The 15,658-nt window shown below is 41.0% G+C and overlaps 1 protein-coding gene across 13 annotated transcripts in view; it reads right to left on the bottom strand.

Moving 5' to 3' along the window:
* Window positions 1–8,137: 8,137 nt before the first annotated feature.
* SLC6A6 (solute carrier family 6 member 6) overlaps window positions 8,138–15,658 on the bottom strand; it is a 118,839-nt gene continuing 111,318 nt past the window's right edge. For 12 of the 13 annotated variants that reach the window (XM_015640582.2, XM_015640576.3, XM_033517551.1 and 9 more), the window contains 5 exons: window positions 13,166–13,303; window positions 11,959–12,061; window positions 10,977–11,077; window positions 10,122–10,292; window positions 8,138–8,689 (listed from right to left, as the gene is read on the bottom strand). In XM_015640582.2, the coding sequence (XP_015496068.1) occupies window positions 8,549–8,689; window positions 10,122–10,292; window positions 10,977–11,077; window positions 11,959–12,061; window positions 13,166–13,303 (654 nt within the window). In that variant the 3' untranslated portion in view covers window positions 8,138–8,548. The remainder of the gene's footprint in view (window positions 8,690–10,121; window positions 10,293–10,976; window positions 11,078–11,958; window positions 12,062–13,165; window positions 13,304–15,658) is intronic. The other variant, XM_033517553.1, reaches the window with a different exon arrangement.

The raw sequence follows: 15,658 nt of genomic DNA, 5'->3' as shown, positions 1-15,658 counted from the left end.
TTAGAAAACTCCTGGAGAATGCTGTGCTGGCAGGAGATGTCCCATCTGGTGCTCAGAACCCTGCAGCTCCAGCAGGGTGCCTCGGGGATCTGCACTGTGGCAGCCAAATTACCCCACCTCTGAAAGCAGACATCCCAAGAAATGCCTGCCATGAACCCAGAGCACAATTCTTGTGTCTGCACAACGAGGATTTCTCCCCTGTGCTCCCAGTGTGGGCAGCACAGCCTGGAATGTTCCCTGGATAAGGCCATAGGGCAAGCTGGGTTTTGCAACCCTTCATGGCTAAGTGGGTAATGCAGGAATTTTCAGAGACTGAGCAGGGTATAGGAATGCTCCTGGTTTGACTGGGGAATCACTGCCACATAAACAACCCTTATCTTCTATCTCTGGCTGCCCTCCTGGGGCGAAGACTTCAGAGCAGGGCCCTGCAGCGAGGCCAAGGGAGGCACTGGGGCTGCAGGAGGCTGAAGGAGCACCCATGGGCTGTGAGCCTCGGGGTGTGTGTGCCCAGGGCTGCCCTGTGTGTCCCAGGTAAGAGGTTAGGACAGAGCTGCTCCCTGGCTGTGCCTCAGCACATCCCCCTGCTGATGCCATTCTCATCCCTGCTGATGCTCTGATGGGAGCAGCTGCAGCCCTGAGCAGGTGATGGCCACCAGGGCAGGTAGTTGAAAACCTGCAGCTGCAGCTTGTGGCACTTAGTGGCTTTTTAAATTTCCTGTTTATTTATTTTAACTTGAGACACGCTGCAGTTGCTGTCTGGGCTTTTATGAGGCTGCTTAGCCCAGGCTTTGCAGGCTGTGCTGATGAGAGGAGAAAACCCTGACAAAGTCCTCAATCACACCCAGCAATAAAACCAACCAAGCCAAAAACCCCAACTAAAGACAGCTGTGGGGCTGGTCCTGGGCACGGGGTGCTGGAGGCTCAGCAGTGATATTCAAATGTTTTATTTTCACAAGGAGTAGCCACCTATGTGCTGTTTTTTTCTTTCCCTACCTCAAATCAGGACTTCAGGAATGGACACTCTGGTTTAACTCCATCTGTTTGACTGAAGAGGACATCAGCAAGCTTAAATAACTGGTTCCCATACACCAGAGAAATAAATGCTGGGGTGGGGTTTTTCCTTTCTTTTTCTTCCTTTTGGGCTTTTCTGACATATTTGGACTCACAGTAGTGGGCATACATGGGCTGGGCACTAACTGGTGAGGAATGGCTTTCTTTTGCATCACTTGGGTTTTTTTTATTTTGTTTTTTACCTCTTTGATATGTTTTGTTGTTGTTGTTTTTTTTTTCCCTCACCCCACTTGTTTTGCTACTTGTTAACTTGCATCCCATGAATTTTTGCACTTCTACCCTTCTGGTTCTCTCCCCATCCCACTGAATGAGGGGGTGAGTGAGAGGCTGTGTGTGGGGCTGTGCTGCCAACCAGGGTGAAACCATGGCAGATATGAATTTAGATAGTGATTACACATATTTTATATATATATATATATATATATATATAGTATTTTATAAGGGCAAAAAACCCCTACACCAACAACCCCAGAATAAGTAATAGATTTAAAGGAAAAACTGAGCTACTCAAAGACCAAAACAAACCCATCCAAGAGCATAGCTGGTTTACAAAGGAAAGTTTTATTTTCAGTTATAAGGTGATTACAAACTCATCTAAAAAAGCAAAGATGACTTAAAAATATCCATATACATTTTATTTATCTAAAAAGCAAAACAGAAACTGCAAAATACAAACATTTACCATATACACAAAGGCTAGGGGGTTTTAGGATTAAATTACACTCCAGGATTTTTTTCAAATACAAATATTCCGTTTTGGAACACACAAAAAATGTTTTAAAATGTTTTAAAAATATTTTTAAGGTTTTTTTTCTTTAAAAAAAGTTCAGATGACATTTTAAAGGAGGCTGTCATCGCCCTCGCCTCCTTGCTGCATGTGCTACTCATTATCACATTACTGTAGTCACAGTTGCTAGGAATTTAAATAATTAAAAAAACACCGCTGTTTTTTAGCCAAATACATCAAACAAGATGGACCACCTCTTACAATGTGAAGTCCCTGGCAACATTATCAGGTAACAATCACAACATTACACTGGAGAAAAGAATAACATCCTATTGAACAATGAGCACTTCAGAACAGTACTGGGATGCTGCGATGCTGAGAGACCAGCGCTGGCTTCCAGGACAGGAGCAGGTCATGAACTAACTCAGCTTGCCCCCTCAGGTTTTTTGTGGTTTTTTTATCAGCCTCTCAACATAATTTTGCCACTGTTTGGTTTTTATTTTTTTTTAATTTTTTTTTCTTTATATATTGAAAAAAACTTTAACTCTTTCTAACATCTCAGCTGCAGAAGCAGGTACATTGAGGAACACTGTGTATCGTGCTCACTGTGCTCCAGGGCTGAAGCCTTCCCCCACAAATGCACACACACAGAGCACGTGCACAGCTCCTTAGCATCATTGAGGTTTATTTTTTTCTTTCTTTTTAATAGCTTTATTTTTCCCAGTATTTCTTCTGATTTCTCAAGCCAGGCCAGGTGTTCCCTGTGCTGCAAATGTGAAAGTGAGCAGCACCATCCTGCTCTACACTGCAGAGCCACAGGGAACAAGCCTCCCAAACTTGCCCCTTTAAAATTATCTTCAATTTACTTTACTCCTAAAGCTTGTGGTAATTAAATTCTGACACTTTTACTGATTATTTCAAATGAGGACACAGCAGCAATACAAAAAGGCTGTGTCTGCCATTCAATTGGCCAGCATTACCAGCAGGGTCAGGCTCTTTTCCAGGCACAAACCCTGTCACCAAAGTTTTCCATCTTTGATGGAGATGGGTGGGTGATTTGTTTTCTTAAAATTTTCGACCTGCAAAATTTTGAGCTTGTCCCTCTTTTTGGTGAAATGGTGTCTCAAGCTATTTCTGCTCTTGTTTTAGCACATGGGTAAATTGAAATCACCAATTCCCAATGACAACTGGAAAAAAACCACACAAAGAATGTGACTTTTTCTGTTTATTTTTTTAATAGAAACAAACAAATTGGGATTTTTTTTTTCCCAGGGAAGCATTGTCCATGTACACTTTTTTTTTTGGGCTGGCAGAAAAGAGCCGCAATCTGGTGGAGGGTGTGGGGCTGGATCTGGCAGTTTTCCAGTGGGTGCTGGTGCTGGTTATATTCAAGTATCTCTTGAACAATCTCTCCCATAGACTCAAATTGACTGCTAACACCATAAGAAAATTTCTGTGACCAAAATACGGAGCTCAGGGCACCTCTTTTGCACTAGTTTAAGGGTTTCTTAAACGTCAAGTGTCACCAAATCAATTAGATTCTTTGTTTCTAAGCTTATCTTTGATTATAAGAAATAAAACAAGCTACCAGGGTCTGACAGTTCCTGACCTTTGCTCATGCAAATATACAAATACACAACGACACATCAATCCTAACCACAAGGCTTTGGATGTTGATTTCGGAGAAAACAAGTCCAGGGCAGCTGCCTGAACCCACACCACACCCAACCTCCCATGCCAGGAGCCATGTGGTGCCTACAAGGAGAGCTTACAAATTGAACCTTAAGGCTTCTTTGGAGGGGCATGGTCCAGGATTTTGTTATTACTTTCTCTCTTCCACCACCCCCATTTAGGAAAGACCATTTGGACACCCTGGCAGGTTGGCTCTTTGTAGGCAAGTGGTGCCTAAACCTCCTCAATCCTCATCCTGAACAGCTTGGCAAGATTTACACACATGATTTGCAGCCTAGGAATAGAAGCAATGTCCCCACTGTGTGCGTGCATATGAGGGTGGAAGATTTCATCTACTAGTCTACTTAAACACAGATTTATTTTTTATTCTTTTTACTGAAAGTGAGCAACTTCCATTGAATCTCCTTGGAAATGATGTCAGGGTCATCTTTCTTCCAAGTGTACTTGAGCTGCTTAACTAACTTGTCCACTGCATTCAATGCACAGCTTATTTAACATTTTATATACATTATACCTCCATGAGTGATCCTGCAGGGACCACAAGACATGGAAGCTAATAATCAGTTATTCAAAAGTGTTCAAATCCTTCTCCCACAGCTGGAAGTTTGCCAGTGATGCAACAAGTGGGAGCTTTGAACCCAAGTGTGACAAGCACAACCTCAACAAAACTGAAAGTCTCCGTAGCAAATAAAAACAGACCAGGAGGAGACTTGGAAAAGATCTATTGAATGGAGATGTCCATGTGTCTTCAGATCTACTTGAGTTATCTAACACTGAGACAAAGAAGAGGAACCAGGAGCATCTGCATTTGGGAAAGGAGGATGAAGGCAGGACTGGAAAGAGCTGCAGGAGGTGCTGTCCTGGTGGTGACAATAAAAGCTCTGCTGTTGCTGTTGGGGTTTTTGGTGTTACAGCAACTGTAAGGCTGCACTATATTTTTCCCCCTACTTTTTCTCATATCCTCCTCTCCCCAAGAACAGCAGTGAATATCAGTTTTGGTGAGCTGTTTCAGCAGATCATACCTAACTCCCCTCCACCCCTAATTCCAGGAGCTGTGCTGCTGCTGTGGGGTGGCCACCAGCACTGTTCTAGACAGCAAATACAGCTGCCAGGCTTTGTGTTTTCATTTACAACACAAGAACAAATCCATTGTGGACCTACTATCTCAAACTTGAAAGAGGACTTTTCTAAGTGTGTGGATCTGTTTGGACCAGATGAAAAGGAAAGCTATAGATGAGAAGGAAAAATAGAATAATAACAACAACAACAATAAAAAACCAGTTCTATTTATGAAATCATACTGTTTAAACACTGAGATACAGACTACTGGTAAAGTCCCTTAGAATAGATGCTCATTCAGAGAGATCATCACTAGTGACAGGTGAACTCAAAAGGTTTGGAAAATTGAGAAAAATAAGAAACAGGTCAGAAAAATCTCATGGGGAAATGCTCCCCTTTATCTTTCTACTATCTCTTGATTTCAGTTCAGCTGGAAATAAATACTGCTGAAACTGCTGTTTTCAAGCCCAGGAAACCCCATGAATACAAAGGTACATGAAAATGAAAAGGTGTGCGTTTTATCTTGGTTTATGCTGGTTTAAATCTCAGGGATCTGGTTCTAAAGATCTCATGCCAAAACTGCACTGTTTTCCCCAGATCCAAACCAGTTCATCTATAACTAGTCATGATGCTTTAACACAGAGTTCCTCTTTTACACAAAACAGGTAAAATAGGTCATAAGAGTTTAAACAAGTAAATATAGGAAAAAAATCAGTTGTCTTTGCAGTCAAAATAGGTAGAAAACACAAACTTCTTTTTAAAAATTATTTTTTAATAAATTTGGCAGAGGATCATGTTCAAATGCAAATTTATCACCAAGAAAAGTTTAGAAATCTGATAAAATCGTTAGGTAAAAACCCCAAACTGTAAAAATGCAAATGTGCTCACTGGAACTCAAACCCCAGATAAAACAAGAAGAATTAGGTACAATTTATTTTTTTTTCTTTTGGTCAGGGTGAGGGAGGAGGGGTGAGTGGAACTGTTTTCCAGAAACAATGATTTCTTGGCTCTTGGCGAGTCCCAGCCCTCCCTTGCAGTTGTGCTGAAGAGCACAGCAGGGCCAGGAAAGCTGGCACAGAGAATCTTCAATGAGGTTGTTGCATAAGTGCAAGACCTTTTCACTTGAAACATGGAAGCAACTGATTTGAATGGCACAGTTTGTATTGAAATGGGGCTGGGTTCTATTCTCTGGTAGTTTTATTTTGAAAGGTGTAGCATTATCCCTCTGGTTCTTCTCACTAACACACTCTCCACAACATGGGAGATGCCTAAACACCCAGCTGACTTGCTGGAGACATCTTTGATGTAGTCAAACCATTTTTTCCCCTAAATAAAGTTTTTCTTAGCTCCATAGCACACAAGTCACTAAAATCTCAAACAATTGTATGACAATGTATGTATATATAAAAAAAGAAATAAATGAAGCATCAGTGTTTCATCTGCACTCACAAAACCCATTAATTTAGACTCCCCCCTAACTTTCTACTTTCTCTTTACCTGTGTCTGTTTACTGCAGACACTGATTGTAACTAAAAAATGAGAGTCCAAGCTGAAGCCCACTAAGAGAGTTATCTTTGGTTACATTTCCTTGCCTTTGATTGGTAAAAATATAAAATTGCTGTATGCACATTTCTTTATTTTGGGCACATTTGATGACACCCACTGGCTCTCAGAATTCCTCCTGAATTGACCTTGGATGGTTTCTGCCACTGGCCCAGCAGGTGTCATTTAGATGTTTGCCATCTCCAGCTGTGCAAAAGTTTCCTTGAGAATTCTCATAATACAGCAACCAGAAAAAAGAAAACACAATTCTACCATGGCTGGTTTTGTTGCTGCAACTCATCTTTCTGTTGCAAAAGTATCCAGAAATTCAAACTAGAAAGATTTGGAAGTTACAGATGCAGTGATATTTTTTCTTTAATAATTAATAATTATTTTGGTCCATCTCTTGGTTTTAAGTCTCCCTGTTTCTGTTACAGGGAAACAAGTTAAGAAATGTTTGTGCTGCTGTGGCCAGGTAGCACACAGGGCAAGAAAAAATGAAATAAAGCTACTGTGTAGGAATGTTAAGAACTGTTTATGTTCCTGTTTAAATAAATGACAAACTCTGCCCTGACAGACTAAGCTGACAGCAGAATAAGCAGATACAAACTCTGCTTTTATCAAGCATTTCTTCTAAATACCTTTGGATAGACTACCTGTGGTATCATAAGACAAAAAACTCTCTCCCTCTAATACAATGCCCACAAGACAAGGCTGAGTTTCGCCAGAGAACCTGTTCCCAGCACAACCTGCTCAAGTTAAAAAAAAAAAAAATGTTAAAGAAAGAAAAAAGGCTTTTGTCCATGTTTTGGACAGTTTTCAGGGATCCAGTTTCCCACAGAAACATTCACCTGCACTACATGAACTGGAATCCCCATTCCTATACTCCTTGTAGTCATTTCACTTCCCAGTCTCACCTGGAATGGTATCCAATTCCTTCTGACCAACACAAAATATTTCAGTGTTACATGTTCCCTTTGCTTTAATTTAAATTCTAAACAGCCCTGTTTCTTCAGCAGATAAGATTCATAAATATGCCACCCTCCAGCCCCCCTAAAGATAAAATAAAGTAGAATAAAATAAAATCATGGTTTAGTCCAATGATGAGCAAGGAGACTGGGGGCTCTAGGTCCATTACTGCTATTTAGTAATACAGGACAAGGGACTCAATCCTTTTGTCTGTTCCTCCAACAGCAATGACCTTCCTCCCCCAAATAAATAAATAAAGCAAATACTGGTTCCCAAATGTGGAAAAGCATTTTTGAGATACATGGATGAAAAGCACCTGTTTGCTGTGTGATATTATTATCATCATTACTATTATTATTAACAACGTGTTCTTTATCAATACCAGTTATACCAGGTGAGTGGTTTTGTTCTTCTTGTCAGGGATGACCCAGTTTGTGTTCACCTCTGGATGGTCAAAGTCCAAAAGCAATTCCTTTATTTTCCTTCCCAAACCAAAGTCCAAATGAGGAGCAAACACCTGAAGCACCCAGAGAGCAAGTGCTGCTTTTCCCCTCTTGGCTGCTCTGTGCTCATCCCTGCTGCCCTGGGGACAGGTTGCCCTCCTGGTTTGCAGAATTCAAGTTTACACCAGGACCACCACACCAAAATATGGATTGCTGGAAAACTCAGGAGCGGGAACTCAACCTCCCTGCTCACACACAAACAGCAGGCATTTCACTTAAGTAAAAAAAAAAATAAAATACCCCAAACCTCAAAAAATTTAAAAACAACAGAAAAAAGACTGAACCATGTCAAATCCTGCAAATGACTTTCTCAAGTTCTCCTCAGCTGGTGTGACAGGGTCCCAGTACTGTCCTTGGGAGGGACAGCCACAAGACTGTTCACACCCAGCTCTCTGCATCCCTTGCAAACTCCCCACTCCAGCTGTTTGGCTATATCCTTATCCAGGGATTGCACTAAACAAAACTGTACTCACGCCCTAAAGTGACCCTGATGCCTGTTTACCACAGTTGAACCAGAGGGTGAAAATACTACACCTTTGAAAATTCTCTTGAAACAGCATTTTTTTAAAAAATGTATCTCTCAACAGAGCTCCTTTTGTGTGTTCTGTAGGTTACCCTGCTCCCAACCATACCAGCACCTAAAATTGCTTTCTGAGACTTGAATGTATTGCTGGCAAGACAATCAATTCAAGTGGTAAGGTGTATAATATTTAGAGATAAAGATATATATATTTAAAAAAACCCAATAATAGTAAATTCTTGTAATATGTCTAGTCTGATATGAAAGCTCTCCCTCTACAGAGAGACGTCTGCTGTGATTACCTTACAAAATATTAAAAAAAAAAACACACACAAAAAATAACTTTCTCTGTGAGAAATAAAAATAAATCCTAGTGCAAATATAAAGCTCTGTAAACCTGGTCCTATGAGAATCTATGGTTAGTAAACGGCAGTTAAAGCAGGTTTATCCTCTCACAGAGAGAGCTCACATCATGGTTTCCACAATGATATGAGTTGGCTTGATCAATCCGCCATTCGAAGTTCCATTGGGGCAGAAGGGGGTGCCACTCTCTGTTTCTTTGGACCACCGATTCACTTCCTTGGGGGCAGCCACTGCCTTTATCCTCTGGAAGAGAGAAGGAAAGCACAGGTGAGATGACCAGGAGGCCTCGGTGTCTCCACGAGCAGGACGCGGCATTCCAAGGACAGGGATGGCGGCTGTTGGAGATGTGTGCCCGTGGCTCTGTAAGGATGTGGGGATCTCAGAGCCTTCAGCTCCTGCTCAGCTGCAGAGCCTGATTTGAGGCAGGGAAGTCAGACAGGAGGGAAGTCCCAGCTTTAGGCAGCATCCTGCACGCTGGGCTTTCAGTGCTGCAAATGATGAGCGTCCTCCTTCCTCATTTAGAAACAGCTCTGCCTCTCAGCCCAGCCTGCACTGCCAAGTGGCAACTTCTGTCCTACATCTCAGTTCACAAAGGAAGAACTGAATGGCATCTGACCAGTGTTTACTCTCTTTCCTTTCCTAACATGGTCTTTGAGCAGTGTTTTGGCTACTTTTAGACTTGTCTCTCATGGTGACAATGCAGGCAGGAAAATTAACACTTATGCCCTGGCCACAGCTGAAAAAGGCCATTAACACTTGGACAAAAACAAATGCAAGTGTTTGTGCTCTGGGAAATGTTTGGGTTTGGTATTTTTTTTTTAATTCTATTCTCTTTTTTCCTAACCCAAAGTGTCCCACTTTCTTCTCCAAGAACACCCTGAGCTGCATTTAAGATCAACTTGTTAGGCAAAAACAAAACTAATCTGAAAACTTTGAAGAGAATTGCTGTTTCCTGCTTGCACAGCCTCTAAAAGCTTTCCACTGTAAGGAAAAAAACAAACTGGAGGAGCCCAGACTGAACTGCAAAGGGCAAGACATTTCCTGCAAATCCAAACCTGAAGGAATCTGCACTGTCAAGTCTAAATCAGACCCAAAGTTTTTCAAATACCAGGGCAATCTGGATCCAGCGTTTCAATTTGAAATAAAATAAACACAAATTTAAAAAGCTAAAAAGTGAAGCCCTCTGTTGAGAGGGTTTGTCTTTTATTTAGTCCCCCACAGTGAAGGCCATGCCACACAATCCACAGGTGTATCTGAATTTCCTTGACATTCAATGAGTTTTCACACAACTGGGTTTGACCCAGGTCTCTCTCTTTTTATCTTTCTTTCCCAGCAATTTTCAGGATGGTGCTTCTGTGTCCCTGGGGGCTGGAGAACAGAAACCTGAGACTCAGAAACACTCCAGTCCTTAAATGTTTGTCTGCACGTGGAGGTAATGATTTGCCAAGCTGGAAGCTGCACAAGTGGGACATGAGTAAAATCACTTGGTATTTATCTGAGGACAGAAGGCTTTGTGTTTGTTCTCCTTCTACTGTTTGCCCAGAGGACAGGTGATCTTTAACAGTCTTATTTGCCTTACCTGGACAAGGTGGCAGTTTTCCAAGCATTACTTTGTATAAAACACAACAAGTTAAAGCTCCCCTTTTCCCCTAGACAGTCAATTGGTTATTCTTACCTCAATGAGTGACCCATCTGACTGAATGATGCGGATGACCATCACCATAGGGATGCAGATCATGGAGGAAAGGGCAAGAACCCAGCCCAGGCCAATTGCCCAGTCTGGGTATGTGTAGACCTTGTTGTAGGTCAGTGGTTTATACTTGGCCAAAGAAAAGATAAAGCACCCCTGTGGATGAGAAAGGAAAACAAAGTGAGGCTCAAAAAACGCTAAAGGCAGTAGGGCTCTGGTACAACCACTGCCCCAGAGGAAGACATGCAGTGAAAGGCAGAGCTGATAGATACCATATGTATTTCAAACCAATGGGGGAATTGTTCTTCCATTTCAATCACTGGATGAGCATCTGCTTATAGCACCTGCTGTGTGTCAACAGACTGCTAAGAGATGGTGCTGAACAGCTGTAGCACATTGACAATTCTTTTTCAGGGCTCAGCTGTTTGCTGCAAGATTACCAGGATGTTCCCACCCAATCAAATACTTCAAGCCAAAGTCTGCCTCAGACTACTCAAGTCTTTTTATTACATAGCTGCCTGGCAGTCCTATGTCTTAAAGTAGGGACTGCTCTTTGGAGAGTGAATTTTCTCTTTGTGAATGTAGTATTTTGCCAATCCTAAGAAAAATTCACTTAAACGTAGCCAATTACAATTTGTGCAGGCACAGTGGAGACTGCAGAGCTGTCATGTTAACAGCTGACATCTGAGAACACGATGTCTTTGAGAGGTATGTTCAAGCCTTCACCTTCTCTTTGCAAATCGGCTTCTGAATGCAACAGCCTTCCCTCAAAGAGAAGCAGCAAGAGGTGGCTTAGCACTGCCAAGTGCAATACTTGAAAGAGCACAGGTCAGTACTCACCACGCAAAGAACTGGTGTAATCACAATCCAGCTCCATTTCATCCAGGGACCAGGTCTGTATCCAATCATATCCTCAATGGCATCATAAATATTATCAGCGCCTGTGAGAATCGAGCAAATAAAGCCCTGTAAATACTGTAGGATAAAAGCTGCTTTCCATGGCTCCCCAAAGAGTATTTAGAGGGAGGATGAAGGTGTTAGATGTATTCTTCAAATGCTTCCCACAGCTGTGAAATCCAAGATGATTTTCCTTGAAAAGCTCAAAGGTTGGGGGAACCTCTCACCCACCCACCCACCCTGCATCACTGGCTGCAGGAACACGATGCTAATCTCTTCTACCCGCCTCTCCTCTCTCCAGCCTCTGAACTTCCCAGAGGGATCACCTTGGAACAGACTTGACAACAAATGGTGCATCTGCTTCTACAGAAATCTGACTTTGTTTTGCTTTTCTGAGGAGATATTAGGAGAATCAGAGAAATAAGCAGTCCTAATCAGCAAACATCTGATTATTCCTCAGCCACAGCTCAGGCAGCTACAGAGGCCACTGTCAGACTGTGGTGCTTGGCATTGCCAAAAGTAATGGGCCAGAATACACTTTCAGCTTTTTTTTCATACTTTCTCTTTGGTTGGCTTGTCCCTGCAGACACTGAAGCTCTGAAAGAAAATTCTCTGAGAGACAAACAGAAATTTTCATGGCTGGCCACACTTTCAACTCTTACCTCTAAACCTAACACACGAAAATGCTTAATTGTGCCCTTATTAATTAGCAATGGAAGAATACTCATTTTTTTATGGAAAAAACACTGAAGGTTGGATTCATCCCAGATGCAAATTTGTCTCCAAGAGGTCAGGTCAAATTGATATTAATGGCATGTGTCTGTTGCTGGGAAGAAGACTCTGGGGTGGCTGATGATTAAATATTTGGCTTGCAAAATTGTCACTGACTCATCAAAAGATATCAGATTAAAGGATCCTCACTTACCATAAACCCAGGCTACAGCAATACATTCAAAGAATGCAACCCACAAAAGGCATACACCACTAGCTGCATAGTAGTCAAAGAGTTGAAAAACATACATGCCACCCTGTAAAAGAGAGACACAATTGGTTAAGATCCAACAGGAAAAAAGAAAACAACAATAACTCAGGCCCAGCTCCCAGTGACATCTACCAACATATCCCAATGACTCCTGTCCAACAAGAAGCAGCATCTAGCAAATAAGTAAGGTAGATATTTGGCATTAATTTCCCCAGGGAATATGTATGTTTACTACAGGAATAACTCTGACCAAAAAAAGATTAAACAAAATTAAGCCACTTAATGTAATCTACTGAGACACTAACATCTTTCCTTTTTACAAGTATTTTAGGATGGGCATTTAAAGAAACAAATGGTTGCCTCCTAACATTAACACCTTAAAAAGACTAAAAATGAAAGTCAAAGCATCAGGAGGATCTTTTTTATAATTAATTAATTTATTTGTTTAAATTTATTTATTATAAATTTTATTTTTTTTATTATAAATTTTTAATTAATTTATTGAGTGAAAGGGCTACTTTCAAGAAAATAGTTCATTTTTTGTTTTGTAACTCTGTTTAGACTCTGCTCTTACTACACTGCACTTTCACTTGAAAAACTGTGGGGTTTGGGCATCTTTGTTACAGGTGCTATTTTACCTCCCACAGTCATTCTCTTCCAGTTGTTTTTAAAATCTGACTTGGATTTTATTTTGAAGATAAATATCACAACAGCATTCACACTGGAACATATTCCTGTCTTGTTCATGTAGAATAAATACAGTGGTATTTAGTTAATTCAAATCTGTGTAACTAAGATAAAAATCTCTTTCCCTTCATGCCACTGGATGGGTTCTTAATGTGCTCTGCTGCAGTTTTCCTTTATGTTTCATCATTTAGAACTAGATGTTAATATTCATACTCATGTTGACTGGTACCTGAGATCAGATTGAATTTAATGAGAGCTCACGTTTCTGTTCCTGTGACTGAAAAGGGAAGGGATATATAACTCCCATTCAAAATGCTTTCAGATCTAGGGATGAAAGATGCTCTGTCCATCTAAAAAGCACTTCTCCTCTGAGTACCTAATTCTTTGCAGTCTCCATCATAACTAAAACTGGCCTGAGAAATGGCTAAAAAAGAGAGCAATTTGCAGCACTGGTACCACTTACCTCAGTCACCATAGTTAGTCCCAGAAGATAGCTAAGGAAACACACTATAGCGATGAAGATTTCCCGTCGGTAACCCTTCCTTAGGAAGGATGGGTGCAGATCAACTAATGACGTGATCTGTCCTTCAACTTCAACAAACTACAGAGGGAAAACAACAGCAAAGGCATCACTTGAAGATTACCTGCCATGCAGTTCCTCCAGACTCCTGCTTGAACAAACCCTGCCCAACAACACCCCAGCCCCGTGCTCTGTGCTGCTCTCAATAAAGAAATAGAAACCATTCCTTTGTAACCCTGAGGTTGGAGCGTGGGGGCAGCTTTCAGACTGGAACCAGCTTTCAGAATTTCTTATTACCTAGAAGCCTTATGAGCTAAAAAGGGGCTCTGCAAATGAAAGCCACAAGGATGAAGCAGGCACTTATGTGCCTGATGACAGGAAGGCACTTATGTGGCTTTTATGGTGTCACTGCTCCAGATGAGCACAGGATGTATGCTAGAGAAGAGGCAGAGGGAAAACACTCAAAAAAGTCCAAGCTAGGTCAGTTCCTCCCAGAGTTTTTCTGATGTGCCAGGAAACGTCACAGATAGTTAGGTTAACTTCACAATTTGATCTAATTCTGCTCTTGGGTTTGTTAGTGAAAATCCAGCCAAGGGAAAGCAGACTGTGATGTGGAACAGCAGCTCTTCTTGACTGAACGTGTCCTTTGTGGAGCTGTGAGCAGAGTATCTCTGGGTACTTCTGCAGCAATAATGGAGCTGGTCATCCAGTCCTCATTCAATGAACTGGCAAACTATTTGCACTTGTAAATCAAAAATGAAGCTCTGAATAAATGAGCTAAAAGTCTTTATCTCGCTTCATGATAACTGTATTTATACTTACTTGCCTTTGGAAAACTATACAATTGTGTAACTTGAGTTAAGCAAATAAGCCAAACTGGGTTTGAATAAAACTTTAAAGTTAATAAAAAACCAGATCTTTCTTCACCTGGAGGAAAGCAACTATTGAATTTCCCCAAGTAAAACTATGGAAAGGATCTTTTGACTGATTTGTACTTTCAACCTGGCAAGGTACAAAAGCACCAAGCTCACTGAACACATGAGGATATGGATTGGAGGCATCTATCAAGGCAGTCTCTGTAGAAAAGATCTTCACTTTAAGTAGATACATCATTTTAACTAATAACTTATCATGGGGAACCTAAGGCAGAGAATATATCAGAAAAAGCTGCATTTTCCTACCTGGCACCTCACTAATCTTGCAGCACCCAGAAATGCCCTATAACATCCCTACCCTCTTCCTGAGGCTCTATTTTGGAAATTTGCAAACAGATTTTGTCCTCAGTCAAATGTTATTGCCTCCTGTCTTGTTATTTTGACTTGTGTAAAACTGGTTTTCTTTTTAAATTCAACCCTTTCCTTTGAGCTGATTTGATCTGAAACTGTTCTGGCATTCCAGAAACCTGCTTGACTGCACTCCAAAAAACCAGAGGGGTGGAGGAGAGAAATTAAGCGCTCCAATTAGTTTTAATCATTCTGCGCAGTGAGGAGCTTTTTAAAATTACTAGACAGCTTCCAATTTGCATAAGCATAGGGTTGCTGAACCACAGCATTGGGTACTTGCACATTTACTTAGGAGCAATTGAGAGTTGCTCACTAGAGTTCAAAGATTAAGCCATAAAGAGCAATTTAGGGCAAATGAAATTTAAAAAAATGTCAGAGATTAAGTACATGACAACTGGGTAAAAATTCCATTTACAGAGCTCTCATATGAGAGAACGTTTAGGCTACAGAAACATTTCATCATTATGAATATATATATATATATATTTAATCTTAGTGACTACATTTTAATGCAGAAAACTTTGGCAATTTTTGATGTGCTACTGCATAATCCTTGTTATTATTCCTTACAAGGAAACCCATGTTTCCTTGTAAGTAGACTATCTAGAAATGATTTACAGGTTCCTTGGCAGTATTTAGTCCAACATTCTTACAAGTAACCACTGGGAAAAATAACCTTTCTGACTGAACTTTTTGATTTTTTTCATGCTCACTAATTAATAGCAGTGTGTGCTATAAAATTAGTGCAGCTGGAATCTGAGAAGCTTTCTGGCCTGTTTGGAGGTACTGAATACATGCTGCTGACGTGAAAGTCAGCAGGATCCCACATTGCTCAGCACCTCCAAGCTCAAGGCCACCAAAAAAGGCTGTAGCTTTGTCCTCACTGTTCTTGATGCCACCCTGCATATACTGTACAAAACATTATGTGCTTTTTGGTATCTCATGCTGACTTTTCTTTTTTGGCACTTGGCAACCATCAAAACCCATACTCCTAGTAGTTATTAACTGTCAGCTTTTTAACGATGATGTATACACCCAGCAGGTGTTTGTAATGTGGCACAAAACAATCTGTGGAACAGAGTACTACAGTCTTTTATGTTTTAAAATTAGTCTTACTTTTTCCAAAGTAAGAAAAATATTGTGATCAAAATGG

Source organism: Parus major, chromosome 12 (genome assembly GCF_001522545.3).
Source record: "Parus major isolate Abel chromosome 12, Parus_major1.1, whole genome shotgun sequence".
NCBI classification, from domain to species: Eukaryota; Metazoa; Chordata; class Aves; order Passeriformes; family Paridae; genus Parus; species Parus major.
The sequence above is the reverse complement of the archived record's forward strand: the minus strand, read 5'-3'. Positions and strand labels throughout refer to the sequence as shown.